We start from the raw sequence: 18,491 nt of genomic DNA, 5'->3' as shown, positions 1-18,491 counted from the left end.
AGGATGGAGCAAGTGAACTAGATGTCATGGAAAACCCTAAGCTTTCCAGATGTTAATCTTGGTATTCAGTGAGCCATGTAGGTATCCACTATCTTTAGGTAGAGAAATATTTTAAATCTTTATAGTTAAGTCTGAAAGAATAGGGCTGGAGAAGTTGTGTTTTTAGGTTTAGCTTTGGTGCAAAACTCAAGACCATTACTGGACAAATAAAAATTCCATTTAATGGATTGACCAAAGAACTTATCTATTTGAAAAATGCCTCATCGCAGAGCAGGAAAGTTGAGACTTGGCTTTTGGTAGAGTGGTATCTCAGAGGAGGTCTGTAGTTCTAGATAGGGATTTGGGATTGAGGTGAATCTTACAGTGAGTGGAAGAGGAATCTCCAGAAGAGCAATAGTAATATAGGCAGAGAGGGTCACTTCATCTTCTACTCCTCCCTGTAGAGAAGGGGGGGGGGAGAAATTGATATTAATTAATTCTACTTTCAAATTTTCATATATTCTCCTCTGTTCTATGGCAACTCTGCTCAGAGTCTCTCTATCAAGCAAGATAATGTCCTCATTCAGAGCACCATTTCATTTCTTTACTTTTCAGGTTTAACAAACCTTCCTGATGACCTCTCACATTGTCTAGGGCTTCATCTTTGAAATTTCTTCTTTTTCTTTCTCCCCAAATCAGGGAGAATTTTACACTGATGTATTATTAGATTCAGAAGGAGTACTCAGAACAGCTCACCTTTATGGCATTGTTGAGCAGTGACCCAGAGCTCTGGAAACACCCATTTTCCTTCTGCTTCTGGGAGAGCCAGATGAGAGCTTGGGTGATGTGTGCTTTGTCAATAAAGATGTAAGATCGAGCCTGGGCAAAAGTCTTCAGTACAAAGGCTGTGAGCCTGTGGGTTGAGAAAGAGTCACGTATGAAACCTTTATTTCTGGGCCATACCTTGATGCTCTGTTTGCACATGCAGACTCCTTCTCTCCCTAATGCACCCTCTTGAGAGTCAGTTAACTATTACTGAGAGTTTGGAGACTTTTTCTGTTAACTTGGGAGCATCTATATTCATTTTTATTTTACAATAATGTGTTAAATGCTTCCTATTTTACAATACCATGTCAATGCACTTGTGTATTGTTTTAGGAATTCAGGTTCCTCACAGTTTCCATGCGTGGTTCCACAGTTTCCTCACAGTTCCTGCTGTCACATTTTGGATTCCCTGTATTTATTCTTCTTCACAGATTTCTTACCTTTTCTTCTGCAGTGACTACACTAATGGACTGAGTTTTTTTTTGTGTTTACATTTTCTTTCTTTCTTTCTTTCTTTCTTTCTTTCTTTCTTTCTTTCTTTCTTTCTTTCTTTCTTTCTTTCTTTCTTTCTTTCTTTCTTTCTTTCTTTCTTTCTTTCTTTCTTTCTTTCTTTCTCTCTTTTCTCTTTTCTCTCTTTCTCTCTTTCTCTCTTTCTCTCTTTCTCTCTTTCTCTCTCTTCTCTCTCTCTCTCTCTCTCTCTCTCTCTCTCTCTCTCTCTCTCTTTCTTTCTTTCATCACTGTTCATTTTTAAACAATATTTGCTTCCTCCCACCCCCTTCACCAATGCACCCATGCACCATCACCTCAGATGGACTGACTTCTTTTAATGTCCTGCTTCAGTAAGTGGGCCCCTCACCATCATTCTGCCCCTCCACCACTTTCTAGTTCATTGATTTCTCTTGTTTTCCTATGTGATAAGACTTAGTTAAAATAGGTAGGTAGGTAGGTAGGCAGATAGATAGATGAAAGGACAGATGTTTGTATAAAAGGATAGACATAAATAAATAGATGGTGGATGGGTGGGTGGGTGGGCAGGTGGATGGATGGATGGATGAATAGATGTATAGATAGATAAAAAGTCATTTAGTAAAAAGTTGTAAAGTACACTCTGTGAGTAATGGCTGTTACTTTTCTAGCCATCTCTTGGTGCTGAGCAACAACTTAAGAGGGCAAATTGCAAACTTATAATAGTCCCCTACAACATGAGAAAGTAGAGCGACTTGGTGTATTGGATATAAAGAGAATCAACTTCAGAGTGTTCTCAGATCTGCTACTTATAGTTTTTTATACCAGAGACATTTATGTATCTATCCTGAATGTAATTTCCTTTATGCAAAGAAGTTAATGGCTCTCATTTCAAGGATTTTTGTAAGAGTAAAATAAACTATTTGTATACATTTTGAAGTTATAATTGAAATTCAGAATAGATTTTCTTACCAAGTGTTGCCCTCATTCCTGCTATATAGCTCCCCAAAGGTGCTATAGGATCCATCTCGGTGTTTGTAGTTCAGCTGTCTCTGATAACCTAAAATGAAAGGTTCACCTAGTTCAACAAGTATTATAGTGAGATGGAGCTATAAAATGAGAGCTGGGAGCTACTGACATTTTATGATCTGTGTGTAAGATTTGCCAAAGTTGTATGGAGAGTATGGATATATCAGAACACAACATCTTGTTTGATGATGAGAAAATCACCATCATTAGCCTAATATTTGGTTATATAACTCAAACTTAATTGGGAAAAATCTCTTTTAAATAACTAAACTTTCCTTTGTCTCACTTACCACTAATGAGGTAGTCAGTGGCCCTTGACTTGATCTCTGGAGTCAACTGTTGTGTTTCATTCAGATAGTTCAGGACATAGATGTTAGGAGCAAATAGAACCATATTTTGTTCTCCACAACCATAGGGCATCTGGAGGAGATTCTGAGTATTTTGCATAGCATTACCTAGTATGTCACCTGGGGGATGTGAGAGAGTGGATGAAGAGTCATTTCAAGTCACTTCGTAAGTAGCCAGCACTCCTCAAGACAAATGATTTTCATATTTAGAGTTCATATTATTTAAGCAAGAGACTTTAACCCTGAGCCATCAGGGAGGCCCCAGTCCCAGGTTCTCTAAGTGCAAGATGACTCACCTAAAACTGAGAAAGATGCTCTGGCAGATTCTTTCACCACATTTGGTGGGAGCTTCAGGGATAGCTGTTCAGATATCTCAGTACCTTTAGAAATAGGAAATCCACATTAAAGGCTGATACCTGTTACAGCAATATAATGTATGGGTTAGATGTGGGGCTGCAGAGCCACACTGCCTGGATATGATCTCAACATGTGAGGTGTTACTATGTCTAGCAGTAGTGGTATTGTAACTTCTTGAGGAATTCTGGGTCTAAGGTATGACAGTATTGACTTATGATGAGATTATCTTTAATAGTAACCTCCTCTTAGAACTAACTCCTTTTCTCTCTCACTTTCCCATGTTTCATGTTGCCACACATAGTATCAGTCTAAAAGAAAACCAGGTACTGGTGAGGTTCTATATTTCTCTGATTTAACTTTAATATTATTAAGACTTACATTCATAAGAATGTAAGTTCTTTCACTTCACTTCATCTGGACAGTTGAATAGGTTCCATGTTATAATAACAGAACACCAATATACCTTAAACCAGTCCTCTCAAATGACACATACAGAGTCATATACACTGTGGACACAGCTAATACTAGTGTGTCGATGTGGCTTCAAAGTTATGATTCTTTCTGAATATGATGAGGTTCCAGTGTACAAAGGTTGTTTTTTTTTTTTTTTGCCCATTAAAACCCTGTGTTTTAGTAAGTGCAAAGTACCATATGTTTCATCAGCTACTTTAGTGAAATCTGCTGTGATTCAAATAGATCATGACTCTGCTTGCTTTTTGCCCAGTCCTGTGACACTCCAGGCTTCTTCATCCTGCTTGGTTATTGAGGAGCCACCGGACTATGACAGTGCAAGGGTAAATGTGAATCAGGCAAGCATCAGTATTAGTTTTGTCTTAACCACCAGCCACATTAATCCATTCTCTCTGACTCATTGTCCTCAAGCTGTAAAATGGGTATAAAGAAATATTTGATATTCTACCATATTTATTGGAACAATTTGAAAATTATGGGAGATAATATGCATGGGTGTGCCTTGTAACCTGAGGCATATATATCCCTGTGAGACACAATGTTCTCACTGTGGCTATGAAAATGGAGTCTCACCTGAAGCACAGGTCATAGAGGTGAAAGTCTTTTCTTGCTCAATACCTTCAGGCTTGGTGAAAAGAAGGAAAAGGAGAAAAGGGATAAATATTCAGGTGATGGAAGGACAATCATCGATTCCTTGCTTTGAAGGGTATGTTTATACTTAACGCTGTTTAACTTCTTACTATCAAATTATTATAAATCCTGGAAACATTGATGAACCAGAGAGATTGGCAGAGGAGAAAACAGGGACTAATAAGGGCAAAGAATCAAAGGTAAAAAGTCTGAGAAATATGTGACTCTTAGAAGAGAGGTGGAGATCAAGAAAAGGGCATATTTCTAAATTAATTTATGCGGAAAACATTTATAATCAGGAAACAAAGTTAGATAGCAAAGTTTTCTATAATATTTTTAGGATAGGGAATTCCGTTAGTCTTATCAGGTGGATTATGTGCACGTGAAATTAATTATCCTATGCTAGATCAAGAATGGCCGTCCTTTTTTATTATTATTTTTGTTAGGGATTCAGCAAAAATGTCAAGTAGTCCAGACTGACCTCCACCAACAGGGTTTTGGTGACTGTGTCTTTCCTCCCTATCTCAGGGACCTCAGCAACCTCATTTCCACACATCTCTGGGGATTGCACTGCCTCTGCACTCACTGAGAAGTTGACATTCCCTAAAGCAAAGAAGGTAGGAAAGATGAGTATCAGTCTTGGTGGTTGTCCAGGCCATCCCTCCTTCCTGAAAATGGCTGTCTGCTCTCTAACCCTCTTGAAGGGCTGCACTTTGGCCTTAAAACTGGTTGGAATAGGAAATAAAGCTGGAAAAATAAAGCCAACCAACCAACCCAAACCCAAGGCTAATGTACATTGAATAACCAGCCCTTCAGCATAGTGATTTTGAGGCCCAGGTAGGGTGGGAGTAGTAGGAGGGGTGAGTGTGGATAGGAATTGAAAAAGTTATTTAATAATATAATAGAGCACATGATGTACACATTGTTCAGTGTCCACATGCCTTGCTGATGGGGAAATTTGGAAGCACTGTCACTCACCCAGAGTTTTTGGAGTTATTGTCCAAGACAAGGTTTGCCGCTCATTTGCACAGATGCAATCAGATTCTGCCCCCTTTTTGCTTTGGGATGCTAGGAAGGCTGGAGAAGCTTTCAGCTGCACATGGACCTGTCACTCACAAGTGAGGCATAGACACAGAACTAATCAGAATATGAGAGATAATGGATGCATGGGACTGGGGCTGAGTATGAGGTATCACAGTAAATTGGGATTTGGGAAGGTAAAGTATGACAAGTAAGTTCATGCGTGTTTGAGAAGCATGAAAATGACAATGACAGAAATCAAGACTGCTAGGAGGATGGCATTTGCTTTGGGGTAAATTGAAAAAATAAACAAATGTAGCAGTTGAGGGCAGGAAAAAGCAATGGTATCTTGACCCTGGGAACACTACATCCAGGTTCCTATCTGTTGGTTCTATCTCTTGTGGATACTTTTTCTGACTTTTCTTATCCCTCTCCTCACTTCCTCCAACATATAGTGCACGTCTACTCTATGCAAGCATAACAAATTTTAAAGGGTGTTTAAGAAAATTCCTGACCTGAGGATATTGTATTAAAAAGGGGACATTATCTGAGTAAAACTATGGCATAATTTACAAAGAGATGGTGTTACAAAGAAGTTAAAAGTGTTTCATGAGAGTTTAGAGACAAGGGCTTGAAAAATGGAATTAAGAAAACTGAGTTTTGTGTCAGGATTCAGTAATTTTCCTGTCAAAAAGCCTATCTTATGGCAGAGAATTCTGCATCATTCAGGAAATGAAAACAAAGTAGCTATGTGAGTTGGAAATTCAAGATTTCAACTCCTGTAACTCATATGTCATTATGATATCCCTTTGATTGTGTCCTGCCTTGTTTTGCACTATTTATTTGCAGTGCCAGCACATAGATCCCAGGATTAACAATGGTCTTGGGAGCAAAACCAGGAGCTGACTGACCAAAGGAGTATTTCATTCCACCCTTTCAAATCACCCTCATTTTCCTTACCTGGATGCACTTGGGCAGGTAGTTTAGGACAGTGGCCTTGAGTGTAAAGGCCTCCCCACGGATCACGGAGTAAGGCAACGTGAGCTCCACAAAGAAAGGCTGGAAGACTCGGAGAGAAGCAGGAGGAGAGAGACCAAGTCCAGTGTCCTTGGACAGGCAGAAGGCTCCTGCCTTCCACTCTGTGATGGTATCAGGGACTGTCACTCCTACTTCAGCCATACCTGATGAACTGGGGAGGATGGCAATGTGAGGAACATACTTTCCGGTGCAACATCATTTCTCATGTGAGAATATTTGTATAGCTACTCTCAAGAACTGAATCCACTTAAGGTTAAGGGTCTATGCACAAACACACTTGACTATGTGTGGGGGACTGAGTTGAGAAAATGAAAGACCCTAAATGGTATGTTTTTCTTGTCAGCCTTTGACAATACTGCACATGCAACTTAAATAGAAATATTTGACTTTAGGATTCAGCTTGATACTTAAACTATTCTTCTTCTTGTGTAATCCCATAACAAACGCAATTAAGAATGATGATCCAACAAATAGACCATTACATTTTTGTTGTCTAAACTTGTTTATGTGTTTGTTCCAATCTTATTAATGGAAGGCTTCTTGAATGGTACTGGGCAGTGAGCATTTGCATGTTTTTAACTTCTATGTTTATATTCTGGCAGTCTCAGAAATACTTATTTTAGAGTTTTCAGCTCTAGATAATTATACAAATGAACCTGTGTAATGAAAGTATTTTACACAGATAGATCCTGAAAGGGTAAGAGGTTAAGACAATTATTTAACTATCTTGAAAGATTATTTTAAAGTTGAAAAAACTGAAGATCCACACTTCTTCACCCACAACAAAAGGAGGAGAGTGAAATTACTTACTCTGCCACCACTAATTCCCAGATCCAGGTTTCAGGAAAGTAATTCCTCACTGTTTCATGGACTGGCTCTGGTGTTTGTATATTATAAGGTCCAGGCATTCCTTCAAATGAGTCAAATTGAACACTTCTGAATGGACCAGCTGAAATGAATAAAATAAGAGAAAATAATCCAATTAAAGAAAAAGGCATTCATTCATTTTTTGCTGCATGTGTGAGTCTTAGTTTCTATTTGAAAAATGATGATAACCACAAAAATATGGTAATTGTAAGGCTTTGGAGGTGTTAGCTAATGGCACAAAAGTAATCATTTCACAGTCTACAAGTGTATCAAATCAACACATAGTACACCTCAAACTTTCACAGTATTATATGAGTTATATTTCAAGCTGGAAAAAACAAATTAAAGAAAAATTAGACAAAAATACAGAAAAATAGTGGTAAGAATACACATACTTTATAATGTTACTTATAAGAATTATTATTATTTTTTAAAAAGATTTATTTATTTATACAAGAACTGGGGTACAGGCCAGATGCACGGGAGGATGAGAGGATTCACCAGATAGAGTGGGGAACAGAACAGGCAGACTGATGAAATACACTGCTGAGGGGAGCAGCGGGCATGACAGGAGAGGTCTGCTGCACCATGTGGGACCCTCACCGGCCTGTCGGGATCGAACCAGCACTGCAGAGGCTGTGGACAGCTTCACAGTGCTGCGCTCAACCACCTGCGCCACCATGGGAGGGCCTTTATAAGAATTAAAGAAATCTGTCTCTTTCCCTTTCTCCCCTCAGACCTGCCAACTATCACTTATCTACCTCTCATCAGTCTCCTGAAACATTGTATTTTTCTGTTATTAATGTTGCTTACTGTGACTATAATTCTGTTTTTCCAAATAGTGATATAGTTAGTTATCTTCCTTCGAGTCTTAGCTCGAATTTCATTCTTCATAAAACATTCACTGACCATTCTATTTAATCTGCAGTTCCTCATTTTCTATTTCAGTTTTCTCCATATCATTTATCACCTTCTAGTAAATTACATACTTCCTTATTTTCTTTTTTACTTCCTTATTTTCTTATACTCTATGCCCATTGGGACATAAATTTTATAAAGTTGAATGTTTTGATTTTCAGTATTTGCTCTATGTATTTTTGCTCTAGTTTCTATCCAGAGACTTTCATATTTGTAACATCTTAATTTTTAGTGTTTTAGGCACTAATCATTTCTATCCTTGTCCAATGTGATTTTTAGTTTTATTTTTATATTACTTTCTCTCATCATAGGACACTATGAAGGTATTCTCCTTATATATTCAATGTCATTAAACACCTTGAAAGTATATGATGAATTTTCAAATGATCGTGGAATAGATTTTTGTCCTTCAAATTATTTTAAAGAACTTTCACAAAATATTCTAGTTTTCTTAGCTCTTTTATTGCTTTATATTCCTGAGTCATTTTCATCTACCTATTTACCCATTTAATCCCCTTTGTGTATTCATCTCACATTTTAGAAATTATTTATTTGAGTTATATGATATTTCTGGAAGTTGATTCTTAATCAACTTTTAGAAAGTTCCCTTGCCCTTCAAAGTTTCATGGTTTAAAATCCAATATTATTTAAATATTAAACAGTTTAATTAGTTTTGATACATTATACTTAAACTTTTTATTGGGTATTTTGAAAGGCATTGGAGAGCCTTTCATCATATTCCTTCAATTTGTTAATGAGGGATTTGAGACTTAGAGAAATGGCATGGCATGCTCACTTTACATTCTGGACATGTGACTCGTAACCCAAAGTTCCAAAGATGTTAATATTTATCACAGATGGACATCAAGAATTTTTTGGAATAAAAGGTAATTATGGGAGGGAGAGAGGGAAAGGGTTAAGTAGTAGGTTGCAAGTATTAGAAATGGGGATTGGATTGGATATCTCCATGGGAAGTGGAAGGGTCTAAAAATCTCTTTTGATATTTCATTTTAGTGTTTTTTGGCTCTGGATTATGAGATATTTCAGCTTTTGATCTGTGAGTCCTTTTTTTCTCCTTTCTATCCTTTAAAATACAACATGCCTAAGTCTTTCCTGATTCCATACTTAGAATTATTCTTTCCTTCTATTTGTAAACTTTTCCCCTCTCCTACCACATTAGAATCTTATATTTCACTTGTGCTTGTTCTTGGAGTATCTGACTCATCTAAAAAAAGTAAAACTGTGGTCACTTCTGGCTATCCTATACATTTACCAGCTCTGTGATCTCAGCAGAGACTATCTGAATCTTGGTTTTTGTATGTATAAAGTGAGATAGGGCCACATTATCTATTTTACTTCACCTTTTATTACAAAGTAATATTACTGGATGTGACACAAAATTTAAAGCAACTTGTTCTTTTACCATTGTATGCTAGAGGCATTCCTCTTGCTGGTTGGTGTATGTACATCGGTGAACATGACTTTGGTTTCTGGATCTTAGAGTTGGTGAACACTTTTAATCCCATACCCTGAAAAAAAGGATGACTTAATAAATATATGTAACTAAGATATCACAGTGAAATGGCAGCTATTAGATCTAGCTCTGATTCTGACAATACTAATTGGGAAGCTGAACAATTTATAAAAAGTATTTATAATGTTTTACTAACATTTAAACATATATAAGCTAGTACATTATTAAATAATAATGAATTTACCTTCAGGAAGCTATACATATCTCTTTCTTCATGATTTGCTAAGGGAATATAGACAGCTCCTTTATGAATCAGATTATGATGAGTGGTACAACTTGCTGCTTCTTCTTCTTGGTTCACATTTTCAGGGAAATCAGTTAGATCCTTCACTGTTAGCAGATTATATACCTAGGTAACAATGGCAATATCAAGGGAACTCTTACTCTGTTTTTCTTCTGAAATATCAAATGAACTGAGATATATATTTCCTCATTCTACAACAGACCCAGCACATAGTGTGTTTGCAGTGATGATAATGATGATAATAATTAAAATTAGCATGACATGCCAAATATTACCACTGTGAATTAATATAATCCTATAAAAAAGCAGAGACTTAAAATTTTAGTCTCTGAATCATTGTTGCTGACAAGGGTATCATTTTTAAAAAACTGAAAATAGTGTATGGATAGAATGTTACTGTCAGCTATAAAAAGAGTTGAAATTTTGCCATTAGTGGCACCGTGGAGGGAACTGGAGATGTTTGTGTTAAGAGAAACAAGTCAGAAGGAAAGACAAATACAAGATAATTTCACTCATCTGTAGAATATAAAGAAACAAAACAAAGAAACAGATGAAATGAAACCAAAACAAACCCTATAAATATGATTGCAGAATTGAGATTACTGTCAGTGGACAGGGAAATGGTGGGTAAGGAGCATTCTCAACAGTGAAAAGCTGAAAGCCTTTTCCTTAAGATCTGGAACAAGAAAAGGATGTCTACTTTCACTACTGCTTTTCAATATAATACTGGAAGTCCTAACCAGAGCAATAAGACAAGAGAAAGACATACAAAGAATCCAAATAGGGAAAGAAGAAGTAAAACTATCACTATTTGCAGATGATATGATAATATACAGAAAGAACCCTGAAAACTCCACAGAAAAATTAATCAAATAGTCAACCAGTTTAGTAAAATAGCAGGATACAAAATCAACACTCAAAAATCAGTGGCCTTCCTATATGCAAATAAGAAGAAGAAATCAAGAAAATCATCCCTTTTATAGTTGAAACCAAAAAAATCAAATACTTGGGATTAAACATAACAAAAAAAGTGAAGGACCTATACAAAAAAAATTAGAAAACACCGTTAAAAGAAATAGAAGACACAAAAAAATGGAAAGACATTCCCTGATCATGGATTGGAAGAATTAACATTATCAAAATGGCCATCCTACCAAAAGCAATTTACAGATGTAATGCTATTCCAATAAAAATTTCAATGACATTCTTCAAATAAATAGAACAAATATTGATGATGGAATCACAAAATTCCAAATATTGTGATGGAATCACAAAAAATCTCAAATAGCCAAAGCTCTCCTGACTAAAAAGAAGGAGAATGGAAATATCACACTCCCAGACTTCAAACAATACTAAGGTACTACAAACTATACTACTATACTAGTATACTACCAGTATACAAACTGTACAACTATACTAGTATACTACTATACTACAATCTATACTACTTCAAACTATACTATAAAGCCATAATAATTAAAACTGTATGGTACTAAAACAAAAACAGACACAAACCAATGGAATCAGATAGAAAACCCAGAAATAAACCCATATATTTATGGACAACTAATCTTTGACAGAGGAGCAAAGAATATGCAATGGAACAAGGACAGTTTGTTCAATAAATGGTGCTGGGAAAACTGGACTGCTACATGCAAAAAGAATGAAGCTAAACTACTACCTCACACCATGCACAAAAACCAACTAAAAATGGATAAAAGAACTGGACAGAAGACCTGAAACCATAATATACAGAAGAAAATATAGGCAAAACACTACATGATATATGTCTCAGCAACATCTTTAAAGACACATCCCCCAAAGCAAAGAAAGTAAAGGAAAAGATGAAAAGCTGGGACTACATCAAACTGAAAAGCTTCTGTACAGCAAAAGAGGTATCAATCAAAACAAAGAGACACCTTACTGCTTGGGAGAAAATTTTTGCACACAATACTACTGATAAGGGACTGATCACAAAGATCTACAAAGAGCTGATGCAACTTAACAAAAACAAAAACAATCCATTAAAAACATGGGCAGAAGAGTTAAAAAGACACTTCTCCAAAGAGGAAATGCAAATAGCCAACAGGCATATGAAAAAATGTTCAACATCACTTGTAATCAGGGAAATGCAAATCAAAACCACATGAGATACCACCTTACACCAGTGAGAATGGCTCTTATTATAAAAACAGGAAACAGAAATGTTGGTGAGGATGTGGAGAAAAAGGAACTCTCCTACACTATGCTGGGAATGCAGACTGGTTCAACCACTATGAAAAGCTGTGTGAAGTTTTCTCCAAACTACTAAAAGTGGAGCTACCATATTACCCAGTAATTCCACTACTAGGAATCTACCCAAAGGACACAAAAACATTAATTCAAAAGGATCAAGAAGATGTGGTATATATACATAATGAAATATTACGCAGCAATCAGAACTGGAAGGGATTATGCTCAGTGAAATAAGCCAGAAAGAAAAAGAAAAACATCAGATGGTTTCACTAGGAGGAATCTAGGGGAACCAAATAAGAGATCAGGAAAAAAAAATGATTATAATAAATTAAAAAAAACAAAATGAACAGGCAATAAATCAGAGACATTCTGCAGGAAAGGGGGAGGGAGAGGGATCAAAACGGGAAGGAAGAGCACAAGGGACTATGGTGATGGTGCACGGGTGACTTGGTGGTGGGAATTTTGGGACTACATCTGAGAGGAGAAAGTGTGCATTGTACAAAATGGAAGAATGATTTAAAACATATAAAATAAAAAATAGAGAAATAGAAGTTAGAGAGGAGGTAAAAGATAGCAGAATTTTAGAATCATATCTCAGCTATGGGTTCCTTCTGGGCAATTTAGCACAAATTGCAAATATTCTGAGTCTTAGTTTTCACCTCTTAATCTAGGGTTATTCCTCTCTGGATGTTGAGAAGATCAAATAAGATGATAATATAGAGCTTGAAAAATTATTTTAAAAGTAGACAAAGTAGTAAGTATTTTTATTATATTTTGTCATAGCAAGGACTTCTCTTTGCTCTCAGCTGCTTGCCTGGCACTCTTTGACCGCTAAGGCTGATGGAACTCACCGAGGCTGCAGAGAGCTCCGTCTCAGGACTCATGAGCAGCACACTCTGGTCCACAGCACGGAGGGCGCAGAGGGACTGAGGAGAAGCTGTGACTCGCAGGTGGGCTTGTGAGGCCGGGAGACTGTGTGCTGGGCTGAAGCTCAAATCCACCTGTGAGAAGTGAAGGAAAGGTCATCCAACACTTCCTCTACTTTTGGATCTTGTAGTCACAGACATTTTCAATTTCATCAATCAAAACAAAGAGACACCTTACTGCTTGGGAGAAAAATTTTGCACACAATACTAATAAGGGACTGATCACAAAGATCTACAAAGAGCTGATGCAACTTAACAAAAATAAACAGCTTTATATGGCTATGCTTGGAAATATTAAGAACCTCTTTTTTAATCTTCACTTTTTTAATCAGTGGAGGAGGCCAACATGGATACAACATTGAATTAAGTTTTATGTGGTAACACTTTTGCCTAACTGGAAAAAATAGCATGCTGGGTACCTGGAGATTTGGCTCTATTACTAACTTCTGAGAACCTGTGAGCAACCTCAGTTTTCTATGAGGTAAAAAAGATGATACCTATCAAACCATTTATTTGTGTTCTGATATAATGTTAAGGGCACTCACCTTGTTGGCTAGGCAGTTTTCAATCTCAAAACTCTCTGAATCTCCAACAACTTCTCCATTTGGTAAAATGGTAAAGATGAACATTCGTGCTGTGGGGGCAATGTCTAACTCCACAGGGAAGGATAGGGAAAAATTGCCTTTCACTGGGGCATAGAGAGAATGAGGTAAAATGGTTATGGCTCAACACTGCTGTTAGGTCTAGAGAGGAGGTAAAACACTGCTCAGTTTAGAATTATGCCTCCCTATTTAATTACATAATTTCTATAATATCTTCTAGTTGATTGGCCAAATTACAACTTTAATTGTGGAATAAGTTAAAGTTCCTTAGACTCACATCTTTTCCCCTTGATGTTCTGCCTAATGAATGACTAAGCCAACTTGAATTGGTATAGCTCAAAATAATTTTGTATATATATAAAACACATGTTAACACACTAAGGACATTCTGTGAAGCTCTGACGGGCACATAATAAGGAATTTATTATGTATGTCACATATATGAGAGTGATATTTATCATGAATGAAAACCATTTCATTTAGGCTTCAGGCTAGAGGTGATTCTCAATTTAAATACAGAACAGTAATTTGTACAATATAAGAATTATACTTACAAAGTTTAATTTTTTTCAGGTATATGCCTTTTTTTTTTTTTTTTAAAGATTTGTTTATTTATTCAAGCACTGGGTACAGTCAGAAGTGCGGGAGGGTGAGAGAATTCACCAGAGCCAGAGTGGGGAGCAGAACAGGCAGAAGGACTGAAGTACACTGCTGAGGGGAGCAGCAGGCGCAGCAGGAGAGGTTTGTGTGCCATGTGGGACCCTCACCGGCAGCCCTGGATCGACCCGGTGCTGCAGAGGCTGCGGGCAGCTTCACAGGCCAGCACTCAACTGCTGCACCACCGGGGGAGGCCCTGGGTGTATGCCTTTTTAATGTGCTAAAAAGTAACATAAAATTCACCATCTTAACTATTTTTTAAGTGTACAATTCAGTAGTATTAAGTATATTCACATTGTAGCAAAACAGATCTCAAGAACTTCTTCATCTTGCAGATCTGAAACTTTATACTCATTTAGCAACAAGTCCTCCTTTTCCTCGCTCCTCAGCCCTTGGGAACCACCAACGCATATGTGTTTTTGTTCCATTTGAGGATTGAGTTTTAGCTACAGCCACTAAAAGGACATAAATCCCACCCTGAAGAGAAAGGAAATGTAAGTCTTTGTATTGCTGTGTCTCGAGTTAACCATGGAAGATAAGAATAGATTGAAATACAACAAAACAGAAAGAGAAGTTAGAGCAGACTTTTTTTTTGCAGAGAATATTGGAAGGAAAGTAATGCTTTAGGCACTTTAGTAATGGAATTTGTGAAGGCTGAATTCTGGATTTCAAATATACTCACAGATAGTTCTGACATTAGTAATTTGCACTATTATATTAAAACATTTTGCAAAACAGTATAAGAATAATTTGAATAAAGTAAACTGAAGCAATTAAAAAGGTTGATTGTAGACTAGCTGTGACCAAAGTCAGTTCTTATCTAACAGGATCAAGGGTTTTAAGTAACTCTTTAGTGAAGAACAAATTAGCAATTATAACATAATTAAAATGTGTGGTTTAAATAGTTTTATTATAAATAATAGTGATTTAATTTATGACAGAAATTCCTTTTAATTACTGACTGAACTGCTTTCTGTTCAGTATACTTCTGTGATGTCTTTATGAAGTAAATAATTAATGAACTCTTCCTTATATTATTTTGTAGATATTCTTCCTTTTATAAATGATGCACAGATTTAAAATAATAGAAAAGAAAAAAGCAGATAGTTTGAAGATACTCATCTCTTTATATAAATACGTTACATTTTGCATTATTCTAAAAAAGCAGAAATATAGGTGATAAGGTGGGTTGAAGGGGAATAGTGCACAAAGTAGATTTCATTCTCTATATCTAACTCTCTATATGAATATTAGAAAAATTTATTAACAAGGAATAGAACAGAGCTTCCCTGGTGGCACAAGAAGTTGAGCACAGTGCTGTGAGGCTGTCTGCAGCCTCTGCAGTGCCTGTTCCATCCCTGCCGGTCATGGAGCAAACCACATGGCAGGGCAGACCTCTCCTGTCTTGCCCATTGCTCCCCTCAGCAGTGTATTTTGGTCAGTCTGCCTGTTCTTTTCCCCGATCTGTCTCTGGTGAATCCTCTCACCCTCCCACACATTTGGCCTGTACCCAGGTTCTTGTATAAATAAATAAATCTTAAAAAAAAAAAAACACAAGGAATAGAACAAACATTATTTAATTTCATACGGATCACAAAGAAACTTGAATAGTTAAAACAATCCTGAGGTGTAAGGATGTATGTTTTGGAAAGAAATGGGTACATAGACTTGAGCATACTCACTGTCTCCTGGCTCTACAGGCAGAGCATGTGTTCCCGATCTGATGATGCCTCCCTTAGCCATGATCTGCAAGGAAAAATCAACAAAAAAGGAACTTTCCTTGAGCCTGTCACAATTCTCAACATCTAATTCACCACGAAACCTACTCTCGGTTGTTGAGTCCTCTGCTGGAGGGAATCAATCTCATGAGTCAAAAAAATCAAGGGGAACATAGATGAGACAGCAAAATGGTGGTGCACAAATAGTTTTTACATGTCTGGTGCCACAGTTTTTGTCTATGGACATAAACTCCAAATGTATTTCATGACTTTGTTCTTACCAGGTAATAGAAAATGAGCTCTTTTAGCTCCCCAATGGCCTGCCCAGTGAGTATATAGTTTGCCTTGATAATCTGTGTTTGGCCACAGGGTAGGGGGCCAGCTATGAATTCCAGGTGAACATAACTGCCGCTCAAAGAAAAAACATTGTAGGCAAAGTGATTCGCTGACAGGTGCTCTTCGGCTGCCCATATATAGTTAGAACAGAAGGCAGGTCGCTGGAGAGAGGCCTGATAAAAAAGAAAAACAAAGAATCAGTGTTGTCCTGACATTCTTTCTTCCCTCTCCCACCAAATACTTAAATGTTTCTTCCATGCTGACATATTGTATGCATCACTTTCATTCCTGTTGATCACCAAATAATTTGTCAGCTTCTCAAACTGGAGAGATTAAAGGGCAATCATGCAAAGTTACCTCCTTTGCCCTGTTCCTGCTAAATCACTAATTTGACTTTTCCTCTTCAGTGTAGTCAGAAGAACAAAGATGTCCCAATGAAAATGGTAAATGATCTGAACATGAGGGCAAGGAAACTTCAGGTAGTAGAAGTACCTTGTAAGTTGGTTTATTATATAATCTCTTACTATGTTATTGGTCTCAAAATTGTTTATGAATAATCTTTAGCAAATTAATATTTATGCCTTATCATTATGGTGACTTCTAGTTTTTAAGGCCTGATAGTTTCTGGACCTTGAACCCTGCTAATGTCATTTAGCAGGTGATTCCATTTATTTATGTTGTAGTGGTTGCTCCTTAGGTCTTTTCCAGGTGCTCTATTATTTTTTTCTGAATTTACTAGGTGCATTTTCTGGACCTCTCTATTTGCTCTTATATTAAATTTCCTTTTTTAAATTATTGCTCTTAATTATATCATACTAATAATTTAATTATGTTAACTTTATGAATATAGGAAACTTTCAATATAGGGGCAATATTTTTCAGGATTGTCTTTTCAGTCCTAGGAAAGAACAGGCATCTGTCACATAAAAAACATTAAGCATCACTATATATTTTTAAATTGATTTAACAGGTGAACATTAGGACATGGAAATAATTTATATGCCATTTATTTAAGTTGGAATCAATAAATGATTATCTTTGACCACATCTTTGCTTCAGATTACTAGCATGAAATCTTTTTAGTTATAGAAATCCTTTAATCATCTTTAGGCAGTATGTACTAAGTGGTTATATATGTATGTTTCTGATCACTTTAAAAAATCTAAATGGACATGAAAAAAAATAGAAAACAAATTACAGATTACTCATTGAAGAACTGATTTGTTTAGGAGCAAGTCCAATAAGATTTTTTTGCTTAACATAAAATTTTAAAGATAACAGTAATAATGATATGATGAGACTATTCTACAGTATCTCTTTTACCGTTTTTGTCTTTTTCAGTGAAGTTTTTATATCCCCACATATATCCCATAACTGGACAGTTTATTTCTGTCTCTTAAAATACTATGTTTACTTCTTCAGTTCTAAATTCCTGACTGTCACTAAAGTTTCTCTTTGTCATCAGTTTTTTTTTTCTTTTATACTTACAGTGATAGAAATTTTGTTATTCAAGATGTTGGTAGTATTGATTGAAAACTGTACAAGACCCTGTTCATCAGTAGTTGCATTGGAAAGATAATTGGCTTCAGTTGCAGTAATTAAGATAAGTTTATTGGGGATGGGCATATCTTTCCCATCCACTAAAATCACCTAAAAAAGAAGAAAATTACTTGATATATTATGTGGATAATACTCAGAAGAGGCCAATATCATGGAAACAGGCTCTTTTTCTGTCAGAACTTAAAAGAAAAACACAAAAATTCCCAAACCAAAGCCAAAACAACTTCTGTATGTACTACAAAGCTGCTTTTCAGGGCCTCCCCTGTTGGCGCAGAGGGTTAAGCGCAGCGCTGTGAAACTGTCCACAGCCTCTGCAGCCTGGTTTCCATCTCAGCCAGCTGCCAAGAATCCCACGTGGCACGGCAGACCTCTCCTGTCTTGCCTGCTGCCCCCCCTCAGCAGTGGATTTCAGTACATCTGCCCATTCTATTCCCCGCTCTGTCTCTGGTGAATCCTCTCACCCTCCCGCACATCTGGCCTGTACCCTGGTTCTTGTATGCATGAATAAATAAATCTTTAAAAAAAAAAAAAAACTGCTTTCATCTCCTGAAACCACAAACCACGTAACTCCACACAAAAATGTTTCTTTTTAAAAGAAATTCAAAAAGTGCAAAATTGCTAGACTTGACTATTAATTTGAATAAAATTAATATTGAAATTTTCATTCTTAAAATATATACCTTAAACATAAAAATAATATAATGGTAATAACCATGAAATGTACCCTAAGTGA

At 36.5% G+C, this 18,491-nt stretch overlaps 1 protein-coding gene across 1 annotated transcript in view; it reads right to left on the bottom strand.

The window, feature by feature from the left end:
• Window positions 1-18,491, bottom strand: part of PZP (pregnancy zone protein) — a 36,835-nt gene that overhangs the window by 7,344 nt on the left and 11,000 nt on the right. Inside the window, exons 11-27 of the mRNA XM_037514376.2 lie at window positions 17,687-17,848; window positions 16,144-16,371; window positions 15,827-15,890; window positions 13,431-13,573; window positions 12,811-12,960; window positions 9,665-9,829; window positions 9,355-9,475; window positions 6,972-7,110; window positions 6,084-6,312; window positions 5,082-5,208; window positions 4,585-4,706; window positions 4,047-4,098; window positions 2,942-3,025; window positions 2,589-2,765; window positions 2,242-2,329; window positions 736-892; window positions 363-437 (exon numbers count right to left, since the gene is read on the bottom strand). Of these exons, the coding sequence (XP_037370273.2) occupies window positions 363-437; window positions 736-892; window positions 2,242-2,329; window positions 2,589-2,765; window positions 2,942-3,025; window positions 4,047-4,098; window positions 4,585-4,706; window positions 5,082-5,208; window positions 6,084-6,312; window positions 6,972-7,110; window positions 9,355-9,475; window positions 9,665-9,829; window positions 12,811-12,960; window positions 13,431-13,573; window positions 15,827-15,890; window positions 16,144-16,371; window positions 17,687-17,848 (2,283 nt within the window). The remainder of the gene's footprint in view (window positions 1-362; window positions 438-735; window positions 893-2,241; window positions 2,330-2,588; window positions 2,766-2,941; window positions 3,026-4,046; window positions 4,099-4,584; window positions 4,707-5,081; window positions 5,209-6,083; window positions 6,313-6,971; window positions 7,111-9,354; window positions 9,476-9,664; window positions 9,830-12,810; window positions 12,961-13,430; window positions 13,574-15,826; window positions 15,891-16,143; window positions 16,372-17,686; window positions 17,849-18,491) is intronic.

Source organism: Talpa occidentalis, unplaced genomic scaffold (genome assembly GCF_014898055.3).
Source record: "Talpa occidentalis isolate TD23 unplaced genomic scaffold, MPIMG_talOcc4v2.1 talOcc4.16, whole genome shotgun sequence".
Classification (NCBI taxonomy): Eukaryota; Metazoa; Chordata; class Mammalia; order Eulipotyphla; family Talpidae; genus Talpa; species Talpa occidentalis.
Note: the sequence above shows the minus strand (reverse complement) of the source record. Positions and strands in the feature narration are given on the sequence as shown.